We start from the raw sequence: 22485 nt of genomic DNA, 5'->3' as shown, positions 1-22485 counted from the left end.
AAAAAATGACTTAAAACCAACTAAAAGAGTCACAAAATATCGAGCATTTTAAGCACTTGTCACGTATCATATCAAGTCAGTTTTTCAAACATTATAAAGAAGATATTGTGATATTGTACATCACAAGAAACTTAGACTTTGGTGACTTGTTAGATTTCTGTGAGTCGCAAAAACTTTCCTTGTCTAACTTGAAATTGATGGTGATAGAAATAACTTTTTTTAATTATAAAAAGTACGGCTTTAGATCACAAACAATAGTATGAGATTCATTTACGAGTCATAATTGACTCTGGCACCATGTAGAGAGTGACCTTCATTTGTCACTTTGCCATGGTGCACAAAAATATTTTGGTTTACATGTGATAACATTATTCTTGGATCCCTAAACAACACAAATAAAATCTATAAAATTCTTCCACCTATAAAAACAATTCATTGCAAGAATATCGTATTCATAGATGCTTTAACTGCATGAGCAGCATAATTTTATTTCAGAAATCTAAACAACAAAAGCTTAGTGATTTATAATATTCTTGTATCCCAAAAAATAATTTGATCTAAATGATTGTCCTCAATTCCAAATTTTGATTCTTTGGTAGTCTTAAACACTCTCTCCCTTCCATAAACCCTAGAATCAGCCTTCCCTCATTTCTACCTCTAAAGGAACAAAGATGAACTCTGAGAGAAATCTTATATGTCACAGGCTATCTTGATGATAGTTTATGCCATAGATTATTTAGTTAGAAATAGGTTTTGAGACCAAGTAAGTACATTTGTTATATGTCATAGACTATTTTGCATTGTTTTATATGTGAAGGATAAAAAAATGATTTTTTTTTGAAATATGAGGGACCATTTTGGTCATTCTCCCAAAATATAAATATTTTTTTAGTTTTTTCCAAGAAATAAATGTTAATCATTCGTAGTGGTGAACAAGGAGCAGAAGAATAATGGCCTAATGAATTCGTATCCGAGATCAGCAATTGATAGATCAAATAGCAAAGAAACAACTACATCAATGCACAAAAAAGAATAAAGATATAAATACAGTAAGACCTCTGTAAATTAATACTCAAAAAATTAATAATCTCCATTAAATAATAATTTATTTAGTCCCGACTTGGGTTAACAAGCTAACTTAACAAATTTGAAAAAGTAATAACATAATAATTTTTTAAAAAAAACCTTATATAATTCTTTGGTCTCATTCATATAATAAATTAATAATTTACTAAAATTACAAATCATATTTTCCTAAAATGTGAGCCTATTGTTGTTTATTTTTTCTTGAAAAATAAATTTACCTAAATCTCATCCCTAATTTTTTTTATTTCATCTAAAAGTGCTGGACTTGAATTCCCATATTGGAATAAGAAATTTTGAAGACTTATTGAAGATTTGAGTTTTTCCTTCTGCGTAACATGGCTCCATCTGTATCACTCATAGCTTCATCATTAACAGGATTTTCAAGGATGCTAGCAACAATTTTTGTAAACCAAATGATTGTTTATTTAAGTTGTAAGTATATTCGAATGAATGAAATGATTATTTCTTTGAAATGCAAGTACACTTGATAAATTAATAAATTATTATTTTATCGATTAATTAATGCCTCTTTAAACTAATAAAATTTGTATGGTTTCAAGGTTTTTAATCCCTAGAATTGATGGACCATTAGTATACTTAAATCCTAATTGAGGTTGGTTGAAATCTGCGGATAAGGCAAGAATGCCATAGTGCTCTCCCTACTAACTTTCTGCCTACAAATATGCTTTGGCATCTTGAGAATTTTCAAAAAACCACGCCTCTAACTTGAGGAAGCGTTTTTAAAACCGCAGCCACTGATGATCGTCCTAAATTCAAGGCAATTCGCCATTATTTCTTCCCCTCCTGCCTATTGGTAAAATGCCTCTCACAATTAAACTACAATCGACAAAGATATATTTTAAAGGCGTGAACCTAAAATGTATTGTACTTTTCATTCTTTTTTTTTAATATTGATTTTTTTATTCTTTTTTCATAAATAAGGAATCACTTCCAGAAAGGCAACTTTTTAAAGTTTATTATAAGTCGGCTTCTATAAGGATGAAATTGTGCTTCGAAATGTTAGAAGTCAATGATATTTAATTCCCCTAAAATTTAACAAAACTACTTATGAGTCTCTGAGTTTATGGTTAAATTACGTTTACCCCCTATTAGTAACCACGTTTGTATCTGACATTAGATATATTGAAAACAAAAATTATCAAAATGCATTAATTGTAAACAAAATATGATAAATGAATTTGAACTATAAAATTGAGAGTAAAAGAAAAGGAAAATATTCAAAAAATGCAGAAAAACATAAATAATAATAATTTTAAAATCATTAGCTGAACCTACCTATTCCCCTAGAAGATAAAGCCAAAGAATATCTTCGCACCCGATCTTTGTATTGACAAACAAAACACTAACATTGCCTTAGTCAAACTCAAATCTTTGAGGAAAATTCCTAATATGTCATTCACCAGATGAATGTCTTTGAGGGTAGGCACAGGAGAACTATATGCTGGTTATGTCTACATTAGAATAGTGTAGAGACAGCGGTCAAGCTCGACCGGCAAATCCCGCTTCATACTCAGCTCAATCTTTTTTCGAGACGTTTTTGCGTGAATTTGAATCACTTCAGGTGCGTTAAAAAGAACCACTTCAAAACTTGCAATCTAGTCCTTCATTTCCCTTATTAACAAATAACAAGGATTGATTTTATAGGATTAATTACATTCATTTCCCTCAAAGTTTGACCAAACTACCAAAACCGACCCTATGGTTTAGCCAAATAACACTCATTCCCTTGTCATTGACGTTGACGGTATGTAAGCCCAATTACCAGAAGTCTTGAAATGACAAAAGTGACTTAATTTATAACCCAAAAAAAAACTTTATGTATTACTACAAGATTGATATATTAGAAAAAAAAAAAGAGAGAGAAGAAAGGATTACTTAAAAAAAAAAAAAAGGGTAAATTATATTTTAGCCTCCTGTGGTTTTCGCAAAAACCACATAACCCAAACCACAGGGAGTTTATATATAACTTTTTGAATCATGGGGGGTTACGTGGTTTTTGCGAAAACCACAGGAGGCTAAAATGTAATTTGCCAAAAAAAAAAGAAAGAAAGAGATAAAGATAAAGATACCAAAGATGAAAATTTTCTAGATTATATGCCCATAAAAATGAAGAAAGAGAAATGAAGAAAGAAAGATTAAGAAACAGAAACAAATGAATAGATAAATCAGCGCATGCAAAAAATAAAAGGAAATGATGAAAAAAATGAACAAAATTCAATCTGCCTCCTTATTCTCTATTCCCGCTTGTATTCCTTTACCAGGTCAAACAATCTATTCTAACAACCGCATTTTTTTTTCAGACTTCTGATATGTTCAAAACCCTCTCTTGTTTTCCCACAAGACCTCAACTAACCCCAACTCTATCGAGTCCAGATTTGACACCATCCAAACCATTTCTTCCTCGGTATATCTCCTTCGTTGTCTCTGGATTTTCTTGTGTTTCAGTTTCGAAACATAAAGAGAAACATGGCACTTAAGCTGAATAATTTCACAATATCAAATTTATTTTGGTAGGGTTTTGAGAGTCAATGAAGAAAGGAACCAAGTCTGCCAATGGATGATTTTTCGTTGGATAAATTAAAAAAGTCGTTGGCTTGGATATCAGTAGATTCATGGATTTTGTGTTATTTTGGCAGATTTTGAAGCTTGGAAGTTTCTGGATACCGTAGCTTGACAAATGGGTCTTACCAAGGTTATGATGAATTGAAGCATCTTGTTTTTTGGATTATGGTGAATTGAAGCTTTTTTGTTTTTATGTGTTTTACCAAAGATTTGGATTGTCTTTCTTCTAATTAATGAGGTATGATGACAGATGGCTGCCATGCAATTGCAAGCAAAGCCTGGTGGAATTCCGTCGAAGTATTGCTGAGAAGGTGCGATTTTAGTTAGACAAGCAAAAGGAAGAATATATTTGGATTCAATAATCATGGTGTCGCGCCCCATTTTTTGAAAAATAAAATTACAAGTTATAAAAAATGAATTTTTGATTTCTGAGTGAAAATGAGTTTTGATTTTTAGAGAATAAATAAAGAAAAAGAGTCTAAAATGGAACTTAAAAAGTGCGACGATTTTGACCCAAAATAATAGTCTAAAAAAGATTTTTAAGAAAAATAAGAGTCGCCACTTGGTATCGAGTTTAGGTGTACTAAGTCATCTAAAATTTTTTTTAATAAAAACTAAACAAAACTCTTTTTACACAACTCCAGGTCTTCGAAAAATAAAAAAAAAGAGTTCGGGAGTCACGGTTGAAAAAAAGGGAAAACAAAAATTTGATCAAAACACCCTTTCAACCTAGTCAAGTCTAGTTGCGTGATTTAGTAAAAAATTTTCTTAATTTAACCTATAAAACTTATCACATTTTGGATGTTACTATATGAATGCAAATCTAGATCTAATGAATATCGAAAGGGTCGAAATATCTCTTCAAAATTTAATTGGTGCAAATCACATTAATTGTGATGCCCAAAATGATTCTTAGAAGATGTCACGAATTTGCAAAGATGAGACTCGAAGAAAAAGAAGAATTATAATATATAAATATACGTGACATAAAAGAGAGGTATGCAACATAACGGGTACGGAGGACTAAGATTCGTGACTCAATTTTCTTTTTTATAGAAGAGATACGAGCGTGTTAAGACTAAGAAGTCATACTCGTCCATTTCTCATATTTGAAGGGTGACTTCCCTAACCTAATCAAGTAAATGAACTAACCTACTTCTAATTTCTTAAATAGAATGCAAGTCTAAATGTCATGTTTCGCACACATAGGGGGAAGTGAGATAATATATAGAGGAAATATCATGCAAGATGAGAAGAGACCCTAAAAATGAAAAATATGTATGAAATGCGATGAATGTCATGCAAAAACTGTGAATCTAGCGAAAACGGCCTAAAAGGTCTAGCATTGGACTAATCCATTTCTACAAGTCTTCACTAATGTTGGATTACTGAGAAATCGAGGAGAATGACCACAAATCGCTTTTGACTAGTGTGGTAACGTCATACATTTATTATAACTAAATAAATCATATAAAACATAATTTAAACAAGTAAACACATAAAACACATAGCGCACATAGCACGTAGGCATAATATCTAGATGCAAATGTCTTAATAAAAGTGAATAAACACGTAAACACATAAGCATGCAAACACTCAAGCAAATAAACGAAAATAAAATTCTAATTATTACATTCGGAGCCCTAACTACAATCTAAGGGGGAAATTCTAAAACATAATAACCTAACTATTACATTCATCTAACTAAATACATTTTTAGCAAAAAAATAAAACCTATCTATTACATAGACTAACTAAATACATGTTTTGAGCACCTATCTATTATAACTTGACATTTTAATGCCTCTCAAATAATCATCAAAATTAAATAAAACAAATGAAATTTAAAATGAACAAGAATGACTAATTAAAGAAAAAGCACTGAAAACATGCAATTACACATAAAATCACATTGGAGCACATAAAAGAGTTTAAAATAATAAAAGAGGTTACCTCCCTTGAAGTGATGACTAGATAGGGTGAAATTTGTTTTATTTATACTCCAAAAATCAACAAAATGGTCAAGACACTAATTTTATTATAAAAAAATAAAAATAATCATGAAATCCACCAATTAGAGCACTTAAATGAAGTATAATTATCAATTAAAGAAGAAAAGCAACTTGTATTTAAACAATCAAAACTATCATGGACCTAATTGCAAAAATTAAAAAGTCTTAAGGGTTAAATTATAATTATTATAAAGATTAGGGGTCAAAATTAAAAGAAAATAAAATTTAGGGACCTATTTAAAATTAAATTAAGAACCTATTTGAAAGAAATCAAAAGTTTTAGGATTATATCAATATAACGCAAAAGTTCAGGGACTGAAATGCAATTTCCATATCAGATCCCTTTGAAGAACAGGCCAACGAGCCGTTTTATTTATTTCTGTTGGCCAAGATTGCCCTCGGCCCATCAAAAAATCCAGAGAAAACGGACGGGTTAATCCATCTAATGGTCCAACCAAAACACCAAGGCCTTGCCTCCCAAGCCCAACAGAAGGTCGAAGGCAAAAGGAGCAGGGCAGTCCCCCATTTTGACCCCAAAATAATCCAACAAAACTAGGGCTTTTAACTTGCAAGCCCACGTTTTAAACCCAGAAAGCAAATAACCAAAATCCAAACAAAAAAATAAACCAACCCACAATCAAAACCCAATTAAATTAAATCTAATGCAATTCTCATGTAATTTTTATTAAAACCCAACAAGATAATAAAATAACTGAAAATTATCGAAATCTAATTATATCATAAAATCTAGAATTAATCTACCCAACAATAGGGGTGAGCAAATTCGGTACATACCGAATTCATAACCGAATTCAAATTCAATTTTGTAATTTAAAATCGGGTATTTGATAATTTGGTACAAATTCGGTACGTACCGAATTTACCGAATTCTAATATGGTATGAAATAAGTAATGAGATTATGAATTTGGTAATAACCGATTTTGCATTCAAATTCGATAAATGAAATAGGGTACCGCATTACCGCATTCAAATACCAAATTAGTTTATAAAATTATATAATATATAGATAAATGCTATTTAGTATTAGTATATACTACTAATATATTATTATATTATATAGGTAAATGCTATTAATAATAGTTAGGACATGGTATTATCACGTACTTATAATAATAATAATATATAATAATGTACAGCATATTTTAGTATTTGTTAATTGTTATATGACTATAATAATACAAATATATAGTAATACATAACAATATAACATAACTATAATACTTATTATTTTATACATGAGTAACATGACTAGAATTAGGTAATAATTAATACATATATGTATAATACTAAATATTAAACAATAAACATAATTAGTAATTAGAATTTAGATATTGGTAATTTGATACATCATTCATGTTTGAATTATTGAATATTTGAATGTGTAACCTGTAACTTGCAAGTATTAGTATGCTCTAAATTTACATTACATATTTAACATAAAAATTCATATTCTCTATTCACTAATCTTAAGGTTTTAAGTATAGACAAGACAACTAAACAGTGTAAGTGAATGCATATGAATTGCAAAATCAATGTATTAGTGTATTGGTTTTCACAATAACATATGTAAGTAAATAAGTTTCATTTTGATTTGAAATAAATTATAAGTTTGTAACTAATATACCTTTTTATTAATCATTGCAAATTATAAATTCATAAATTATCACTAATCATTGTACAGTCTAAGGTTTATTCTAATTTAAATTAATCACTTTTTATGTGTTCCTTAAATCATAGACTAAGGATTCTAGGTATAAGTGATCAAATAAATGCCAATTAAACCGCAAAATGATTAGAACATAAGTAATGTGTTAAATTACGAATAATTTTGGGGATCAAATTAGTAATAATTTTTAAATCATTAAGGAGCATAATGAATGTAGTATAATTTAGAAGCCCTAATTTGTAAATTAAAAATTACACAATCACTTACTTCAGGACCATAACAGGGTTATCTTATCAGTTTTTTTTTAATAAATGAATTCGGTCTAACCGAATTCATTACCATTTCCAAATTCGAAATCAGTTGCAAAATGAATTCGGTTATAGCGAATTCGAAATTGAAAGCGGTTATAACCGAATTCACAGAATTTAACTAACTGAATTACCGAATTTGTACTGTTTGCTCATCCCTACCCAACAAACTCACTGAAAGTATAAAAGGAGGATTAAAACTTAAAAGGGCAAAAATTGGTCCCAATATTCAGATTTTGGGCCATAGAGAAATTAGTTAGAAATTCGAGGGGTAAAAATGTAATATTTCAAATCTTTCATGCATCTTCTTCGCTGGTTTCTTCTTCAGCCTTACTGGGTTTTCATGTCAAAAACGGAAGAAACCAAAATCCAAACAAGCACCAAACTTTCAAGTCAAGACAACGACGTTACACAATCCTATCATCAAACTCGACCTTATTACATAAATATCACATCTTTAATCAAACATCAGAGCAAGAATCTGAGCTAAATGATGCATAAAAGGAAGAAAAAAAATATCATAGGATGAAACAACAAACACAAGTGCGTGCAAGACTTGACAGATTGGGTCAGGATTTAAGCTTATAGGGAGATGAAACAAGCAAAAGGAGCTACCTTTTGATGAGAGGATGCAATAAACTTCGAAGTAAGATGACAAAGTGAAGCTGCAAAACTTCCAGGAACCCACTTCAAGGTTGGCGTGGATGGCTGGTTTAAACCCAAATTTGATGATATTCCATCCGTTCTTTCTAGAAATGATCAACACAAAACTTCCTCTCCAAACACCGTAGATTATCCAGAAAAAATATCTTCCCAAAAAAAGCACTTATGAGTTCGGAAAATGGCTGGGAAGGTCCCTGAATCTCCAACCCTGGCTCACCTTTCTGTAAAAAAATTCTGCCCTTCTTTTCCTCTTGTTTTCCCTTTTTTTAACTGTTTTTTTCTCTCCCTTCGCTCTCTCCGCCGCCCCTCTACTGTCTCATCTGTTGTTATGCCTCTCAGACCCCGTTTTTATCTATTTATATGGAATCAAAGCTCCCTCCAACATAATGTCAATGGGTGTGATGAAAACAGATTTTTCGGGACTATTTTGAGCCGTCAGATGGCAGATTTGGGATAAAGATTGGAAGATGATCTGTCCCCCCAAAATTGAGTGGAAATGGGATAAAACATGCAGCTGCAATTTGCTGTACTATTCATCCATGGCTTCTGGTACGAAGCCATGGGAAAGGATTGGCGTGTGTGCATGTGGATTGCTTGCTTTTTTTTTTTTTTTGGCAAAAATTTTATTTGATTTTTTTTCTTTCCTTTTTGATTTTTTCTAAAAATGATTTTTTTCCAAGAGATAGAAGTGAAACAAATAAATAAAATGATAAAATTTTGGTGTCACATGAATACTTTAGGAATTGTGTCACAATTCTCTGTTGACTCTGTTACAACATACTGGTCAACGTCAGTAGAATGACAGCAGGGACGCATATGCTATAGAGTTTGAAACAGAGGGACCTTTTGTGGTTTTACCAAACCTAAGGGTCCAATTTGTAGTTTGGCCAAACCTCAACGGAGATAAATGTAATCAACCCAATTTTATATACACTGATAGTGTATACACTTTCATTATTAGATGCATGACACATAATTCAAATTTGAATTTAAAACTCAAATTTTGCATATATATCATATATCCAACTATGATAATATATACGCTGTTAGTGTATATAAAATTTACTTTATTAATAAATCCATACTAATAAATCTCATATTCCCTCCACCCTTTCCCTTTTGGGGCAACATTGCCTTCAAAGGAGCCCTAGGTTTAACTATCATTTGTTCAAGAAAAAATAGGGTAAAATATAAAAAAAAGCTTCTTATGATTTGTGAAATATTCAATTTAATTTCCTTTAGTTTGGAAACTTACACTATGTCTTCGTGTGATTTTAACTAAATTGAAAATTGGACGAAAAACATCCAATCTAACAGTTATACATAAAATGTCAATATTACCCATATATAAATGAACTCCTTATAATTTGTCGAATGTTTAATTTAATTCCTTCTGATTTAAAAAATTACATTATAGTTCATTACGATTTCGATTAAATTAAAAATTGAATGAAAAGCATTTTACAGGAAGCAAAAACTTGTGTAGACTCGGTCTATAAGCACACCGGTAGACCGAGCGGTCTAAAGTTTGCCACGTTATCCTGGCAGATTAAAAATGAAAAATCTCTAGACTAGAAATAGAAGGCTCCTCAACAGCCCCTCGTTAGACGAAAGGACGGTTGCTTGAACTCCGCCTCAGCCCTCCGCCACCATCCGCGGGTGTCCAATTAATCCTATCAAGGAGCCAATCATAGAAATTGAAGTTGCAGTATTTGAAACCCTTGAGCAGGAGTTCAAGATTGGGGAGGACAGCCTGTAGAGCATTGTTATGTGCAAATGCTAGAGCACTAGCTTGTTCAAAACAGCCAGCATGGTGGCCTTTAGGATTGAGAACTCGGAGGGCTAGCAAGCAACCCAAGGGGCATAAAGCTCAGAAATCCAAATTTTCTGGCTCTGACCATACAGCTCCTAAATTGAATAAAGCACGTGTCTACTTTCATTATTATTTCTTGTTTGTTTATTTGTTTTTTTTCTTAAGTTGGGTAATGGATGCCTAACATAAATGCTCAAATCATCCAAAATATATATGAATTTTTATTATCCAATCCAAAATTGACCCAAAACCCAACTTACCCAACCCAACCTCTTAAATTAATGGGTGGATTGTTGGGTTTTGAGCATAATTGCCATGTCTATGTAGACCCCCCAAAGCCCCGCATTCTGGTGCCACTGCTTAATACTAATCATTCAAATACCAGCTGAAGCCCAAACAGCACTTGGATCCTTCCTCATTATCTCTCAAACTTCCGCTCCATCACTGCCATTACCTAGCAGCCCTTGCTCGGGAGGAGGTAGCAGTTGCCAGCCAAGAGAGATTCATAGCCAACCGTATGACCCCTTTTTTCAGGCACTCTCTCGTTTTGAACCCAAAGTCCTCGTCGCTCTTTCTCGCCAATTTCCAACTGTCACTATCGCTTTGTTCTACTCCATGTCGCCTTCACCTCTTTCCCACAAAAACTAACGTTAGGTTTCAGATAAATTTTAAGATCTATAATTTTGAAAATAACAACAAATGTTAAATCAAAAGAAATAGAAAAAAAAATTCAAGATCTTAGGGGATTTAACGATTTTTTTTATCTTTTTTTTTTTTTTTTTTTAAATTTTGGGTTGGGAGATCTTAATACAAGGATAAGATGGAGTTTGGGCAAAAAAAAAAAAAAAGGAAGAAGAAAATTCTGGAACATTATTAAAACTAGTTATTGATTTGTATGTATATGGCTATGGCTAGTAGCCATTGTTTGGAAAGATTATGGCTAAAATGTTACTAGAAGATACCTTTGGAAAATTGACTGGTTGATATCTCATTTATTGATAACTTTGTGGACTGCTTTTTAAATATTGACTTGTTTATGTCCATACGCATTTGAAGATTTGCTGGACATTCTTTGCGATAACGGTGCTTAAAGTGAAATATCTGCATACTGGAAAGGCCTTCAAGGAGTCAAAATAATTTTGGTTTGAAAAATTCTGCCATGATGATGTGGCATTTTGTGAACCACTCGGTCTATATGTAGGGCCGCGGACCAGGTCTACACAAGTTTTTGCCTTTACGTATAATAGGACTAATATTGACATTTTACGTATAATCGTTAGATTGAATATTTTCTATTCAATTTTCAATTTAATTGAAATCACATGGAGTTATCGCGTAGGTTTTTAAATCAGAGGATATTAAATTGAACATTTATCAAACTATAGGGAGTTTTTTGATATTTTATCCAAAAAAAAAAAAAACGTAAATGGCAATGAGGAGGTTTACATCTCCATACTTCGGAAAAAGTTAATATAGGCATAAAACAATTACACATTCAGCTACATAAGCCGTTTTATTGATGTTATTGCCAAATCTCGGCTAATTATTTTGAAATCTGAAGTATGCAAACTATGTTGAACACATCATCTTTTGAGAGGATGGACTGAACTTCAATCTATGATTATCCTATTTCTTGGTCCATTGTGAAATGGTGGTAATATTGTCCACTTTCCTTCAGACTCATGAGGCTCAACAACGATTACATCGCCATTACTCAGCCCCAAGGCGAATTGGTTCGACTTCTGTGGATGAGCTGCTATCACCACTGGATATACATGATGACTGCATCCAGAGAAGCAGATTGTTATGTTCAAGATGATCCAACTAAATTGAATAAGATTGAATAATCAAGGCAAATAAATAGTGCTAAAGGGCATATTTAACGTCAGACGTAATGTGATGAAGAGGAAAGTTAAGGGGTTCATGAGCAAAAAACTACCCAGATTTTATATATGAAACTTGGTGAAAATGATTGTAAGATCGATGAGTTAGTTTTATGCGGGTATAGAGCATGAATGTAAATATTACATGCAAGTTTCCTTCTTTATTTCTTAAGTTGAAAATCATTAATTAGACCAAATGGCAAGCCCGTCCAGGCGTAAGAGACGAGTAGTATATATTTAAGCACAGCGTATCTTGTGTTCCACATTCTGTGCTACTTCGTGTCCCACTTTTTATTATATTGTTATTTCTCTTTCATAAACATCACATTTTAGTTTTTTTTTTAAGATCCAATAACTATTAATTGAATAATACACAAAAATTAACAAACTCAAAAAATCAAAATGCATAAAATAGGAGATTTTTATGAATTTTCTGCTGTATTTTTTAATTTTCTATTATATATTACTTTTTTAAAATTGTTTTATTTATTTTTTACTCAATCAATAGTTATTGGATTTTAAAAAAACTAAAAAAGAACTAAAATATAATGTTTATTAAGAAGAAAAAATAATAATATAATAAAAAGTGGGATGAAGAATGGCACCGCGATATTTAAGCTTGTAGCTAGTTATACGTACCCACTACTAGGCGGAAGGTAAGCAGAAGGATCAATCCGAAATTTTGGACTCAGATCTAAGGCGCTGAGTATCATAACAATTCCATCTCTCATGACAACAAATACCAGCTGGTTGTCGCATGAAAATGTTCCACTCGAAATCCTTGCACAGAAGTCTCTCGTGTTCCACTACAAGCAATTGAGAAAAACGTAGTCTAAAGAAATTAAAACCAGTGCATACAAAAACAAGTTGCTATATATGTATGCTTCGAGTGCTTGTGGAGAGTGAATGGGTGAAAAAAACTAAGAATGAATGGGCGAAAAAACTGACCTGTCTGATGCGGTCTAGACTTCTTGATTCATACATTGCAAGTTGAGTCTCGTGGATTGCAAGAAAGTGCAATTGATCCTTGTGAAATTGGATAACGGTCTCTGAGGTTTCTGATGGCAGCCACCACCCAACTGATATCTGCATCGAGATGCTTTTCTTTTTCTCCCACGCTATTGTATCCCAGACAATGATCTGCAACAAAAGGGAACAATATGATGGATTCAGGAATTTTGCATGTGAGATGGGTCGGATTAGGAATATTATTACTGCACATTGCAGCTAATAACAACAATTCTTATGAGGACATGAGTGTGACATATGTTTTTATTTAGAACAGACCTGAGAATCTACTGCAGCAGAGACCAGCACTTTTAATGAGTTCGAAAATGCTAAGCCGCTAACCCTTTTCAAGTGCCCAGAAAGCCTGTTCATAAGCTGTAATATGTATGGAAAATGGGTAAATTGATCGCTACGACTCTTTCATCATTTGAAAAGTTTTACACACACGATATAAGTGTTATACCTCAGAGTCTCGTACGTTGTAGATGAGAACAGTTGAATCGTCCATGCCAATAGCAACTAGGTTGTTATCTAGAGGGTAGAATGCCATGCATGTAGCTGTAGGTGGAGGCAGCAGGCAACGCCTCACTTTCTGCAGTTAACATCCAACAAATTGAACTCGAAATCAATGGGAGGGACGATTCATGTAAAATGGTGCTCTAACAATAAAATTAGCAATTTATTTTTTCCACATGTTCAAGAATGCAAATTAGATTTGCCCTTCTATAATAGTTATTAGATAGATAGGATAAAGGATATACAATGATCAGCGGGAATCACACACAGCATTTTTCTTCTGCATGACTGAAGTGTTTTGGTTAAACATTTTCTGCTGGCTTTTCCATTTCTATCAGCTCAAATTAAAAAATTTTGACAAATAAGTTATCACATGCTTACCTCAAAGTTTACAATGTTGAACAATGAAACCATCCCTCCTGATGCTGATACAAGATAAGAGTCGTTCTTGGATAATGCAAAGCATGGTGAGACTATTTGATATGGGTCATTGTTGAGGTCATTGACCATAACTGATCCAGTCTTCGGATGCCAAAGACAAGGGGGACGATTTGTTGTTGCCTGCGGCAATGAGCATATTGCTAAATAACAGAACTGTAATAATTAACTATTCCAATTCTTCCCTACTGGCGAATCTGGACAAGAGTTAAAAATTTAACTAAAAATCAACACACGAGAAAACAAAGATACACATACAGAACAAAGAGAGAGAGAGAGAGAGAGAGAGAGAGAGAGAGAGAGAGAGAGAGAGAGAGAGAGAGAGAGAGAGAGATGCAGAAGAAAACAGAACGCATCAACTGTTGTACCTGGCCATAATTGTTATACCCATTTCCTGGCCACTTCCAGAATAGATGAATGCCATCTGCTGCTAAAGCCAATATTCCGTTACCTGCGTTAGTGTATAGCAACCTACATATCTGAGATCAATAAAAGTCAATAAGTAACTTCAATTTGACCCAAAAAGGCAGAAGAAGGGAACTGCTCATACCTCCAGCTAATTTCAGTATAATAATATTTGTACGATTGTACCAGAAGAGCAGTACAAGGAGTGATCAAGTTTATCTTTCTTAGCATTACATATGAAAAAGATTATCAGTCAATGGAGAAGTTCCATTGCGCTACATAGAGTGAGGGTGCGTTTGATAAAACGAAAATTTAAAAAAAGTCTAAAATCTGAAATTTGAAATTTGAAATCTGAAATCTAAATCCATTAAGTTGTTGAATTGTAAAATATTAAATCTAATACATTTGAGTACATATCACGTTAAGTGATATGTGAATAGTTTATCACTTCATGTTGGGAGCAAGTTTTGCCTAGAAGATTCAGTATTACTTAATTAATTCAGATGTTGAATTTTTAGTTATCAAACGGTTGAAATATATTAAGATTTGAATCCATTAACTTTTTAAGTGCTGAATTGGGTTCTCAAACAGGTCTGATATTTTCTTTGTTTTACTTATCTCTTTGCTTTACTAAAGAATACGGTGTGCTCGCCGCAATTAGTGGCATATGCCAATTTTTGGAGAGGTGCCACCTGTTATTGGGTGGCCCTCTACAAAAAAAATTAAAAAAAAATCTCGTGGTGAATGCAAGAAATGTGTCGTAGTATAATTCTTTACATAGACCATAAAAGACCATACTTAGAGTTAGAATCATGACATTTTTATATTTTTATTTAATTTTGTGGTAGAAAAATAATTAAAGTATGTTATATTTTTTTATGGGTAAAATACACTTTCCTGTGATTTAGCATTTTTTCACATTATTCCCTTGAGGTTTGAAAAACTATATATAACCTCCTCATAATTTGGATTAAAGTGTCGAAATCACGAAATTTGCATTATAAAATGGAGTCAACTAAAATATCAAAAGTACCCCTTTGTGAAATTGAAAATTATTAATTAACCACATGGGCATTATATATATATTTTGAAAACTATAAGGGGATTATATGGTAAAGTACTAAACCATAAAGGGGTTATGTAGTAAAACATAAAATCATAAGGAGTTAAAGTGTCATGCATATTATATTTATATATTTTGGTCACTGAATCCATTTTAATTTTTAAACAAGGATATTTTCACATTTCCTTAGGTTTCGTCACAAAGGATCATTTCCGTCACTTTAACACTTTAATCCAGATTATGAGGAGATTATGTATAGCTTTTGAAACTATGAGAGAATATATGAAAAATTGCTAAACCACAAGAGGGTAAAGTGTGTTTTACCCTTCTTTTATTGTACACCTGGAATGACATCTACCCACTCAATTAAGTGCTTCAACCTTTGTACTTTAGTAGCAATGTTTTTTTTTGCCCCCTTCCCCCAAAGATTAAGTAACCTACATGATAATTAACCTACACATCTGTGATAATTAAAAGCCAATAAGCAACTTTTGAATCCTAAATTTAGCCCAAAAAAACAGAAGGAAAATGCATACGCCCCAACTAAGTTCAGGTCAATGAATACTAGTACGGTTATACCAGAAGAGGAGCATACCGAGTAATCAAATTTATCTTTCTTAACATCGCATGTGAGCAAGATTATCAGTCAAAGGAGAAGGAGAAATTTGATTACTACACAGAATGGAAACTTTTTTTTTTTTTAATTTTCTACTGATCATCTCTTGTGGTGGTTAATGCAAGAAAGGCATATATCATGGTATAATTTCTTACTAAGAATATAAAAGACCATATCTAGAATGAAGAAATTTCTATATTTTCATTTAATGTTTGTGGTAGGAAAATAGTCGATGTGTAGTATGCTCTTTTAATGTACGTCATTGAATTAGGTTAAAAATGAACAACTCTAGAAAATGAGATTAAAAATATAAAGCCAACTCCTAGTGGTGCCTCCAACACCAACGGTTAAGTGTAGCCCTTAATATGAACGAAGACTTATGCAACACAGAATCTTACCCTGTTTGTCTTAAATTCAGCTGTGAGCCTCAGGGATTTGCACTGCGAAACTTGCGTAGGTTTTGCATATTCCTTAGTGCTCAGTTGGTTGTTTAGCTCTGAAATTCCTAGACATTTCATGTTTTGATCATCCTGTTTTCAGACGGTTCAAGTTTACATATCAACCATGCTCGAGCAGTAAAGTTAAACAAAAGAAGAGAAAGTGAAAATCAATGTCTTGTAGATCAGAAGAGAAAAGGAAATCTAAAGAAAAATTCGCAGACCACGCCCCCATGGCCATGGGGATGTTTTCATCCTCAACTTTAATTCAGGAGGGTGTCACTGGCCTAATTGTGCACTGTTAATGTAGCAAATAGTTGCTTCTCGAAAAATAACAAAAAAAAAGAAAAGAAAGGTTTTAGTAGCTGACCTTCCCTGATGATCTGCAAGGACGTCCTGTCGAATCAACAGAGCCAGAAGGCAAAGTCTGCAGCAATTGGGTACCAATATCATTTGCCAAGATTTTGATCTTACTATCATCAGCAAAGACAGCCAAAAGAGTGCCTTCTTTGTTGAAGCAAACATAAGGCTTTGCCTTGACATAGAGAAAGAAGTTAACAAGTAAATGAAACATCATTTTTATCATCACAAATGATTGAAAATCTATAATACTCTTATAGCAAGTAAAAGCATAATTCCAAAAAGGTGTATAGATCATACAGGTAGGCCCCCATCAGCGTCAAGAGAGACTAAAATATTGACATTGTCCATGTCCCAAAATTTGAGTAAATGCTCGTCACCAGCAACCAAAAACCTGTTTCTGCATGTGCTGAATTGCACTATGGCTGCAGAAGACTTAGAGAGCCCATCGTAGCTTTGGGTTATAAAACCTTCAGTGTCTTCCCATTCAACTAAATATGAGTCTCCATCTTCGTTTGTCCCGCAAGAAAACAGCCTGACAATGTTTGGTTGATTTAGTTTCTGGAGAAACACCAAGGACAATACTATATCTAGGACTTACCTTTTACCATCAGCACTATAGGCCATTCTCATGCAAGAATGGCCAGGTGCATCAAGGGCAACCCTTGGTCCTGTGTTATCATTGTCAAACATCCACGCTTTTATCTCACCATTTGTTGATGTAGAAAATACAAACTGCAATGCATCAATTAGTAAAACCATTAGAAAAAAAGAAAAAATATACCAAATCAAGTTAAAAAAAAAAGTAGAGAAAGGAAAGTCTTTAATGGTAACAAGGAGAAACTATACATGGATATCTTCCTTCAGATGAGCGCACAGCGAGTACACAGGGGCACCATGACCTTCACATATGTATTGTTTGGAACCAGTCATACTATCCCACACCTGGCACAAACTATAAATATTATTACCTATTTCATTTAACTAGTAAAATTACTAGAGTACAATTTCATATTTGGACCTTAATGAGTTTGTCCTCTCCACACGTAATTACAAGAATTTGATCGTATGGCGAAGAGAATGCAAGATCGTGTACCCCTCCCAAGTGAGCATCGATCTTCAAAGTTAAAGTGGTTATCAGAAGGTGAACAACTTTAGAATTTAAAAGAGAACAGAATAGATATACCTCCAATTGTTTTTCGATGTAATTACCAGTAGCATGATAACAATACAACTGGACAATTTGTTTTGAGTATGCAACACCTATTATAATGGGTAAAAGAAATTATACTTTTAACAAAATAAATACTTAGAAGATAGATGGTAAAGAGGAAGTTCAACTCCTGTGTATTTACCAAAGATTGAACCATCTGGGCTCCATAAAACACGATTAACTGAAATTTTGGGATTTTGATTATAATCAATCTGAAATGAAAGGTTCAAATAGTATCAGGACGACTCCAAGATGAAGATCAATAATGATCAGTAATTAATTTATTTACCAGGAATGATGAGGAGATGGTCTCTCTCTTCCAAATCATGAACGCATTCCAAAAAAATTTTACCTCAGAGCGGACATCCCACAATTCTGTTTCACCATTGATGCTTCCAACTGAAAAATTAGAACAATAATACACATGTCAATAAAGTTGATACTTGATAGTAGAACATTAACTTAGTAAAGTAACTTAGTCGTACGACAATTGACCTAATAAGAGAGTTGCTTTCAAAGGATGAAAGTCCATGCTAGTCGGTAAGGAGCTCATGTCCATACAACGTTCAACCTTTCCAGGTAAGTCCTCAGGACAATTAACATCCAAATTCTGGCTTTGAACTGGAACATTTGTTTGTGACACAACCTAAACCAGTACAATTGCAAACCAAAAGAGCGATGATTACATGTAGAAGGAGAAAAGGCAAGGGAAAGATAATACAAGTGCTCACTAGCTAGCTTGGTAGAATAAGGTGCACGCGCGCACACACACACATACATACATATATACTAGGGGGGGAGTACCCATGTTTGATACCTATGGTTAGAGAGAATTTTTCATTGGACAAATAATAGTACATTCTGCAAAGAAATAGCCATTAAATATGACAAACATAATAATAGTACGTTCTAATTGCAACACACACTTGTACACTTTGCTTTATCAATATTTTTACAATTTTATAATTCCCAAAAGACCCATACAGATATCAGTTGAAAATTGTTCAAGAGCAGACATAAGTTGTTTCAGACAAAGAAATATTCTCCAATGGTTAGTTATAACAATGTGTTAAATACACAACATGTTAATATGTCTTTGTGTTAATTGCACAATAAAAGCCACACTTCAATTAAATGTGTCTATAATACAATTTTAGTAATTATACCAACACATAAGTTTATATGAGTTGTACTTAATGCAAAAAAGGTTACAAAATAATTCCATATTCTAGAAATACCCAGATGTTTCTATAAATCAAAACTTTAAATATACCAAAATGAGTATATTTTGGTAAATATACCTAAATACATGCTGCCCTTAATTGTACCAAAAGTTTTTAAAAAATTACACAACATTTCACATTCCCAAAAAGCCTCTATCCATGTGGTTAAAATTCGAATCCTCTTTGACCACAACTCATTATTATATAGTATAAGGATATCCTCCAATGACTAGTTATAACTATGTGTTAATTGCACAACGTGTTCATATATTTTTGTGTTAATTGAACAACAAAAGCCACACTTCAACTAAATGTGTCTATAACATCATTTTAGCAATTATACCAACAAATAAACATATATAAGTTGTACTCAATGCAAAAACGATTGCAAAATAATTTTATATTCTAGAAATACCCAGATGTATCAACAAATCAAAACTTTAAATTTACCAAAATGAGACCATTTCGGTAAATATACCCAAACACATACTATCCTCAGTTGTACCAAAAGTTTTAAAAACACTACACAACATTCCACATTCCTAAAAAGCCATATCCATGCGGTTGAAATTTAAATCCCCTTTGACCACAACTCATTCTTATATAGTATAAAGATATCCTCCAATGGCCAGTTATAGCAACGTGTTAATTGTATAACGTATTAATATGTTTTTGTGTTAATTGCACAACAAAAGCCACACTTTAACTAAATGTGTCTATAACACCATTTTAGTAATTATACCAACAAATAAGCTTATATGAGTTGTACTCGATGCAAAAATGGTTGCAAAATAATTTCATATTCCAGAAATGCCCAGATGTCTCTATAAATCAAAATTTCAAATTTACCAAAATGAGGGTATTTCGATAAATATACCTAAGCACATACTACCCTCAATTGTATGAAAAGTTTTAAAAAAACTACACAATATTTTATACTCCCAAAAAGCTCCTATTCATGCGGTTAAAATTTAAATCTCCTTTGACCACAACTTATTCTTATATAGTATAAGGATATATATATATATATATATATGCACGTATATATGTATGTATGTATGTATATATGTACAGAGAGAGAGAGAGAGATCTATTAAATGTGATTTCTCATTCACCTCATAATCACTTTAGTAATGACAAGCTTTATCAAACATTTGTAAATACCTTATCCACAGGCATCCTCGAGAATATTCTAAAGGCATTGGTGGAATCCTTGATAGCCTCCGAAGTCACAACTAAAAATGCGGTTCATGGTTAGTAAGATATTTGGAAGTGCATAATAATAAAATATTAATAAACATATGGGATCAAAAGGTACCGAGGTTGTTTTGATTTGTAGGGTTGATAGCACTGGATGAAATTTGAGAGTCAGGCAACCTAAATAGTGGAAAATTCGAATTGCCAACAAGCGGAGATTTTGATACTGAGATAGCTTGAAAGGACTGAAATTAATTATGGAGAAAAGGATTAGTTAGAAAAAAAAATGATACTCAGAGAAAGAGATAAATCCAGGCTGAGATAGGTAAATACCAATGGGATTTGGTCGTTTAGTTGACCAGTACATTTGTGATCAAACAAAAGGGAATTGATTTGGGGCACACACTCAGAACGTCCACATTGACTATGCTGCCAGTTCAAACTACATGTCATAATGAAAGAAGATCAGATTCATTGAGTAAAATGGAACTAATTTTCCAAGAATATTATTTGATGTTTAATTAAGAAAAACGACAAAGATGTTAAACATATCATTGGAAAAATTCCAAATGGAAAATGACATAAAGAGAAGACATGTACCTCTGGTTGATGAGCCGCCGTAACCGTGTGGTCTCCATGTTAGGAAGCTTTATTTTCCGGCGGAAGTGGGGATTTGCTTCAAGGAGTGCCTTAACTTCATCCATGACTCGTCTTCTAGCAGATATAATATCTCCATACGTGGAGAGCGAATGGTGTTTTCTGGAATTATAATAATAGCAGTCGTCGGTGCTGCTTAGCTGGTGGTGTCATCAATATGTATAATGTCTAAAGAATTGATTGACAAGCACAAAATCCATGCCTGAAGTCTTCCATTGTTAGGAGCCAAGCCATTTCTTTGTACAGGTGTTCATTTGATGACGCAAAACATTTCAAATCTTTCAGCAGGATGTCTAGTGCCAAAGCCAAGTCTTGCCTACAAACCAAAAACGCATGTGTTAAATTGTTTCAAAAACTGGTTTCGTTGAAATTTTAATAAACAGTCCAACATAACTTACCTGTCTAGTGCCTCAAGAAACTTTTGTTTTCTGATTTCGAAGTACATCTTTATAGAATACTCGTTGCTATCGGGTGTTGTGAAGCTCGACAAATAAGCCTCTACCTCGCTCCAATTTCCACTCAATACCAGCTCTTCAAAATAATTCATGTCGAAGTAGAAACTAGTCTCTTGCTCGAGCCTATATGGAATTCGTTCACCGTGTCAAAGGTTTAACTAAAGTCATTGCTTAATTTGCTGAATTAGAAAACCGTAGCTGAAATTAGAAAATAGGAAATTGAAACTCACATATGAGCAGTTTTGTGGAGGTTCTCGTCCTTGCAGAACTGTCGAATCAAGAAGAGGAGGTCTCTGCTGAGGGACATTGCCCTGATTAACATGTATTTTTTTTTCAAACCTTCAGATGAATGAAGCTCATTTAAGACACTGAATCACATGCAGATGAAAAACACAAGTGCATGAAAGGGATACATCGTGGATCAACTAAGACTGGTAATTAATTGAAAGAATTCATACATTTGAAGCATCCAAACATGCAAATTGTGATTGAATTTAGCACTCACCTTTCTTTGAAGACTAGAAGAGAAACCAGGAAGTAAACTCGGATCGAGCAAACTCAAATTGAACAACTTCAATTTAAGAGCTCTCTATTAATAAGCCGCATCTCACAACAGACGTATATTAATTTCAGCCGACAACAGATAAGCGTCTATCCTGAGAAAATTAATTTTAGCAGACAACAGATAAGCATCCACACTGAGAAAATTATTCCACAGATCAGCATTGCAATTTTGCCTGCATGCTTATAAGGAAAGTAAAACAACCACCGTTTAAAGAAGCAGGTAACAAAATCCAATTAATGCAATCCAACAAAAAAGAAACCAACTATTTAATAGATCACAAAAATCATGCATTAAAT

At 33.0% G+C, this 22485-nt stretch overlaps 1 protein-coding gene across 1 annotated transcript; it reads right to left on the bottom strand.

Moving 5' to 3' along the window:
- Positions 1-11693: 11693 nt before the first annotated feature.
- LOC140008861 (topless-related protein 1-like) lies at positions 11694-21931 on the bottom strand. The gene is made up of 22 exons (XM_072053762.1): positions 21855-21931; positions 21568-21747; positions 21372-21485; positions 21113-21271; positions 20878-20954; positions 20480-20550; positions 18654-18738; positions 18445-18491; positions 18235-18304; positions 18066-18142; positions 17901-17996; positions 17729-17824; positions 17481-17614; positions 17180-17414; positions 16890-17054; positions 14367-14477; positions 13942-14121; positions 13508-13636; positions 13324-13419; positions 12985-13176; positions 12676-12842; positions 11694-11935 (listed from the first exon to the last, which is right to left on the bottom strand). Exons 1-22 carry the CDS (start codon positions 21929-21931, stop codon positions 11764-11766), a joined length of 2730 nt encoding a protein of 909 aa, XP_071909863.1. The 3' UTR covers positions 11694-11763.
- Between the last annotated feature and the right edge of the window lie 554 nt (positions 21932-22485).

This window comes from Coffea arabica, chromosome 6c (genome assembly GCF_036785885.1).
Source record: "Coffea arabica cultivar ET-39 chromosome 6c, Coffea Arabica ET-39 HiFi, whole genome shotgun sequence".
Lineage (NCBI taxonomy): Eukaryota > Viridiplantae > Streptophyta > Magnoliopsida > Gentianales > Rubiaceae > Coffea > Coffea arabica.
This window is presented reverse-complemented; position numbering and strand designations above follow the sequence as displayed.